This window comes from Pygoscelis adeliae, unplaced genomic scaffold (genome assembly GCF_000699105.1).
Source record: "Pygoscelis adeliae isolate BGI_AS28 unplaced genomic scaffold, ASM69910v1 Scaffold388, whole genome shotgun sequence".
Classification (NCBI taxonomy): Eukaryota; Metazoa; Chordata; class Aves; order Sphenisciformes; family Spheniscidae; genus Pygoscelis; species Pygoscelis adeliae.
In genome coordinates this window covers 231,551-238,100 of record NW_008825267.1, presented here as the reverse complement: position 1 = coordinate 238,100, position 6,550 = coordinate 231,551, and the positions used below count along the sequence as shown (strand labels likewise).

General features: G+C 42.2%; 2 protein-coding genes across 2 annotated transcripts in view; both read left to right on the top strand.

Annotated features, from left to right (window-relative positions):
• Positions 1-56, top strand: part of LOC103921619 (keratin, type I cytoskeletal 15-like) — a 6,024-nt gene extending 5,968 nt beyond the window's left edge. The window contains exon 10 of the mRNA XM_009329613.1: positions 37-56. Coding sequence (XP_009327888.1) covers positions 37-56 — 20 coding nt within the window. The remainder of the gene's footprint in view (positions 1-36) is intronic.
• Positions 57-5,604: 5,548 nt separating this feature from the next.
• Positions 5,605-6,550, top strand: part of LOC103921631 (keratin, type I cytoskeletal 16-like) — a 3,744-nt gene continuing 2,798 nt past the window's right edge. Inside the window, exon 1 of the mRNA XM_009329624.1 lies at positions 5,605-6,069. Coding sequence (XP_009327899.1) covers positions 5,605-6,069 — 465 coding nt within the window. The remainder of the gene's footprint in view (positions 6,070-6,550) is intronic.

Genomic DNA, 6,550 nt, shown 5'->3' with positions numbered 1-6,550 from the left:
CCCCTTAAGGCAATGATATGTTCTGTCTTTACACAGGACAGTCAAGAGTGTGCTAGAGCAATAGCAGTGATGGCATCCTCCAACTAAGAGGCATTGAACACGGACAATGAGAGACTGAACGAAGCACTTCTGCAGCACAGCTGATGCAACGCGAACAATTTGGAAGGAGTGTCTGGTCACCTGCCTCCTCACCCCTTCTTCCATTCTGCAATGCTTGCCTTCCTCAGCTTGTCTTTGTCAACTAGTTCTTTGTTTAAGGGCTTAAATTCTGCTGATAACACTGCCTCTAATAAAACTTTACTTCTGCAATGCAAATAAAAACAATGTGTCTGAGAAATTTAATTTAACAAACTTTGAATGGGTATTTATCAAGCTAACCGATCAAAAACTGGTTGTCCTATCATACTTTGTAACATATTCTCAAAACAATCTATTTTGCCCTAAGAAAATGGACACCATGCTGAGATAATATCACTGAGTAAATGGAAATGTCACTAATTCTGAGCATGGCTGTATGAAGGCTGTATGAAATGTGACATCTTCCAAGCTCTGCCTATGGGAACTGTCAGTCAGGTAAGACTGTCAGAACTCTCTGCTCAAAAGCAAGAGGTATAAGGTTGAAAACAGAAATCCATTCCTGACATAATTTTTCTCCTTCCTGTGAAATTACAAACCATTTAACATTTTGTTTTCCAGTGGCCACTAACGGATTGCTTTCTGGCCCCTTGCCTTGCTACTTTTTACTAAAGACACTCTGAATGATGTGAGTGAAAGGAGAAGAAAATACCAATGATGAGTAACTCTCTGAAGATTATTTAATTAACTGTTAATGTACTAAACTGTGCTCAATGCCACTACTATGACTCATCTGAGTCCATTAATCTTTGGCTTTACTCAGCTCATCATAGCTAGAGTTCCTGTGGAAGGTGTGACTCAGTATAGGTTGTTCCAGTACGTATGGGTTTCCTGACATCAAGTATTTCTACACCTTTGACTATGCAGAGAATTACGTATTGCTAACTGCTGTTAGGAAATACAGCCAACAAGGCAATGTGCCTGTTCCCTTCGGTGTCATGCACCAAAAACATTCCTATGTTTTATGATAGAAATTTCAATTTAAATACCAATAATACCAAGAACCCAATTTTTGTCAGTACACTCAGTGGGCTGATGCTATGCCTTAAGCGGAATGAGAGACACATTTCATCCACTGGAAGTATTTTCTATACTTTATTTTTCTGCTTAAGAAGATAAAATATGCAATAAAATCGGAGATGAGAGGGCAATACTAAATTAGAACAGCTATTTTATACATATCTTGCTTTCTGAAGATGACAGTGAAGCCCCTTTTCAATCTATAACTGTGTGCACCAGATGCACAAAATCAGCCAGGTTTCATTCAATTATAAGTGCCTGTTGATCCCTTCTCCACCTACCAAATCTGGTCTCTAGTATTTGCTGTTTCCTCTAAGACTGAGCGTATTGTTCTGTTAGGGTAATGAAATGAAAGGTTTTCTCATCATAAACAACTTACAAGAGTATTATTTAGGTTAGGTCTTCTTTCAGTAATCATGTGGCTTGGCTCTGCCATCACAATACCATAATTGCAGTCTGCAGTAAGCATCCACAAAGAAGGGATATTTTCTATTCATATTGAAAAACTGGGTTTCCAAACTGACTTTTTTCAGTCCAGCATCAAGAATTTGTATGAACAAAAGCCCTTCTCCAAAGGAAAAAAAGCTCATTTCAGGTTTTAACAGTATAGAAAGTGATGTAAAGCAAATGCAAACATGACTTTCATCTCCAAAGGCTGCCAGAATTCATTCACGTCTCAGCTGTACTTAACGTAACCAAAACAGCTTCAGAAGACATCTTTTTTGAGGCAGGACTATGGAAACTTGAATTACAGTTAGTGTATATAAAGAAGTGCTGAAACGTTATTTTGCTTCCTTCTAATCTTCCAGAAGCACAGAGAAGTGTCATGATCAAAAATACAGTCTTCCACATCCAGAGAACTCAAGGGAACACCAGAGCTGCAGTATGTCTTTCCCCATTTCTGAACTAATTTGTAAGAGTGTAAGGTCTTCGTGAAATAGGCAGCACTATGAAGAGTCTTAAGTTAAATCTGCAAAACCAAAGCTATGCAAAATCTTCAGACTGAAAGGAGTGGACACACTGCAAAACTGCCAGTCACTGCAGCAGGATCAGATCACTCTTGGAGTCCTGCTGCTGACAGTACAACGCCTCTTGCGTATCACCACTGATTCATGAGGCGCTTACCTCCGTCTAAGTATGGGGCAAGGGCTGTACTGGGGAAAATGCATGGAACATGCCATAGGCATGCCAAAAGCACAGCATGCCTCGCTGCCTCCATCTAAGGCTGGCAGATGCTCCAGAAACCTTGTAATACGTTCAATCAGGTATCTTGATATCACTGTCTGCTCCTGGCACTCACTTCACTTCATCCATGGTTCTTAGAAAAAGCAATACAGTTGCTTACTGTTCTGAAAAGATCTACATGAAAGGGGAAAAAAGGGCTTTGTCAGGGAGGAATTCAGAATTCGATTAGTTAGCATCATTGATAATTACAGCATATTGTAGCGGGTAGAGAGAAAGAGAACAGGAAAGGATTGCTATACTGGAAGAGCTTAATTTCTCTTGGAAATTGATTTTAAACTTTTCCTTTTTCAGTGGTAGGAAGGGCTACTGAACTAACAATTTAGATGATAGACTGTAGAATTAAAATAGCTCACATTTAATAGGGTTTTCTGTAGGTCTACACATGTGCAAGGTATAAAGGTCCATCCCTGGGAGTCACATAACAGAAAAATAAGAACAGAATCTGGGGCTATGGAAATCGTTCATCTCTGAAGAAATGCACAGGTAAGTGATACTGAAGGGTGATGGGCGACGGATGAGGAATGCACAGATGGAGCTCCTGATGAAACTCATGGGAGTAGCACTCTTCTTACCAAGACCACAGTTGACTCATTTGTTGTAGAACAATTAATTACCTGTAATTGTTTCTGAGGTTGTCCTCTCCCTCTTGTGTGAGTAAAGACATATATCCAGTAATGACATCATAGCTTCTGTGAAAACCACTGACTACTTTTGGTTCTTTTGCCAATTCAGAGTATCTGTTTGTGGCTCTGCATCCAATTTCACCAGTGAGTAAACGGCACTTGGAAAGGCTTCATAACATCGTTACTTCAGACAAACTTCTCTGATTTACAGAGGTTCATGGGGTGCATTATGAGCAAAAAGCCTTCCAGGGGAAGAGACGATTTCAAAGCTCTAACAGCCTCTTCAAATGGCTGAGCAGCCTCTATACCCTCTACAACAGAAAATGTCTGACCTCCTTCTGTCATCACAAGGGCTATGAATGTTAATGGCACCTTAAAAGACCTGGCTCTTTTGGTTTGTGGAATAAACCGGTGTGTCCAAATTGACTCACGACAGCCATCTCAGGCCAAAGAGGTCCACAGGATGGTGGACCAAAACTGCACAGGAGACATGGAACTACCCATGAGTTACAGAATAGAAAGTCTAAAGTTTAAGTCTTTGTGATACAGTTACAGCAGTAAGCATAGTTAGATCAGCTATTCAAAAAAAAAGAAGAGAGGGACAGAGAGACAGGGAAAAGGCATCTGTTGATGGTATGAAATTACAGCATTGGGAAATGTTTGGAATTGTTGGGTCAGATGTAATGATGCAACAATGCTGAGAAGGAGATATAAAATCAACACCTCTGGCATTAATGCCTATCAGCAATAAACATATAGGGAAGAATAAAGGTGCATTTCAACAATCTAATGAGGAAAATATGACTAAGGAATCACACCCTGTGAGAAAATAATTTTTATTTTTTAATAATGATGACTCAGTTTCAATAGCATATGCAAAGCAACTGGTTCTGACGTGCAGATAATTAGAGAGCTACCAATAAAAGAACAATCATAATTATGAAGATCAAAGTATTACATTGTCTTCAGCATATCCATGAAAATGTGTGTAGGGGTATCAAGAAAGAGGGTAAATGGCTTTCCATGATTCTTCAGTCAGCCATAACATGCATTAGTGACTTTTATTGGTCTCATAATCATTGTGGCTAAGAGAGAAAATGTTGCTCCAGCCACAACTGCAAGCTGTGTATAAGTAAGATCGTAAATGAAGAAACCAACAACAAAAGGAACTAGTAATCTTTAACTTCCAAATAGAGATGAATTCCCATCAAAGTTTAACTCTCACATAAAGAGGGCCCTTGTTGTTCAGACTTAAAATTTATGTTTTCCAAAAGTTATTTAAAGGCAAAATTTCATTTCCAAAGAAGGAATCATCACATCCTGTTCTCTTACAGAAATGCTGCAATTGTGCAGCAGTGTTAGAGACCTCTGCAGTGTTAGAGAGACAAAAGATAGAAGGCAAGGGGGATCTAAAGGGCCATCACAGCTGAGTCTCTACTGTACGAGGATAAAACCCCTACCATCAACTGATTGATCAAGGTCAATCTCAAAACTCTTTCTCTTTTCCATCCAAAGCTCCCACAATGGAAGCACCTTCCAGACCCTTATGCCTCCCATAGATAAAAAGCTCCCCTTAGTTTCCAGCCCAAATACACTCAAAACCAGATTATGCCCCTTCCTATGTGGACAACAGGATTGTCCTTTATTTTAAATAGCTGTGGTATCTCCTTCCTCAAGAGCAAGCTGATAATCATCTTAGCCTCCATTTTGCTAAGTTGAAAAGCTGAATCCTTTTGCTCTCCTCTCCCAATACAGAGTCAGTGATGCCTTACAGATTCTACACATCTATTTCAGTTTAAAATAATCTTTGAGTGACTGGAAATTTGCACAAAGTTTTAAAAAACCACAACTTTAAAATCACATCATTGCATGTCCATCGATCTGTGCAAGACATAGGATTATTTCCTGGAAGTGATACTACCAGAGTTTGGTGAAAACAGAAATATCATTGCTTCTTTAAAGCTTATTCTATTGAGATTTACCACAAAGCATTCTGAAAGACAGTACCCACAATGAGCTTTCTTTGTAGGGAAGGAACTAAATTCTTAGAGATTCTGTTTCCAAAAGTGTCAGTTACTGACAGTTCTGCAGGCAAAATGAAACAATACTCACGCACAGGGTGCCTGAGTTCATATTTCTCCATCTCTGAAATTAAAAGAGTAACTAGGTGGTGCTTTCACCACCTGTTTTCAGGACAAAAAATGACTACAAAGAACAAAGAGGAACTATTAAAATGAGTCTCACTCACTAAGTTGCCAGCAACATTCTATCTGAAACAAAATCTAACACACAGCCACCCACCTGAAATTATAGTGCATGCTTTGTGTGAATCAGCATGCAAAGACAATACCTATGGGGAGGGCTGTCCCAAGCCCCAAAAGAAATTCCCCTTAGCGCATCACTTTTGGCATGAGCACTAAGGCTGGCAAACTTCATGGGAAGCTGGACTGCCTTACAGGTGACACCCACCCAACAAGGTATAAATAGCCATCAGCAAGGACAGAAGGCTGCAGTTTGATTGTCTGTGTCAAGCTGTGCAGCGGGCTTTGCATTTGGGGCTGGATATCTGATTACTTCCACCATGAGCTGCAGCATCAAGAGAACATCCAGTACCTCTTACAGGAGCGGTGGAGGTGTCTGTGGTGGCGGTAGTGGCAGGAATTCCTCCGTCTCCTGCAGGCAATATGCCTCCTCTGTGATAGGCGGTGGAAGCTATGGTGGGGGAGCATGCAGCATTGGCTACGGAGGGGGCATGAGCGCTGGCAGCCTTGCTGGTGGCTTTGGTGGCGGCCTGGGAGGAGGCTTTGGTGGCGGTTTTGCAGGAGGCTTTGGTGCTGGGGGGGACATCCTTCTGAGCGGCAATGAGAAGGTCACCATGCAGAACCTCAATGACCGCCTGGCTGCTTACCTGGACAAAGTGCGAAGGCTGGAGGAAGAAAATGCTCAGCTTGAGCACCACATCCGGGAGTGGTACAGGAAACAAGCTCCCAGTGTTTCAAAGGACTACACCTCCTACTACCAGACCATCGAACAACTCCAAAATCAGGTAGGAGAGCCCCGACTAACGTGGCTCCATCCCCCGCATGATATGCTCACTTGTAAGGACCTCCTCCTTCCCTCTGGCACTGGCTCTAAAGGGCTGGGAGGGAGCTACTGGGTGGCCTTGCTGGTGGTACCGCAGGCAGAAACCTGCTGAGCTGCGCCTCCCATCTCTTGGGTAAGCAGACCCCCACACCACCCCACAAGCGAAAGGGATGTGCTCTGGGGCACAGCCCGAGGCGTCAAGGAGTGCTCCACCAGGCCCAAACACGCTGGCGCACGTAACTGAAATCCCACATTGTACAGGTGGCTCCAAACCAGGCATGTGTGGTTTCCAGTCTTTCCCTCTGCTCCCACCCAGTTCAGCTGGATGGAGTGCAAAGCCAAAGCACCTGGACTGCAAGATCTGAACTCCCTTTGCCTCTGCACACCCCTACATATACCAGATGGAAGGACCAAGGCCTTGCCTTACAATCAGCTTTTTTTAT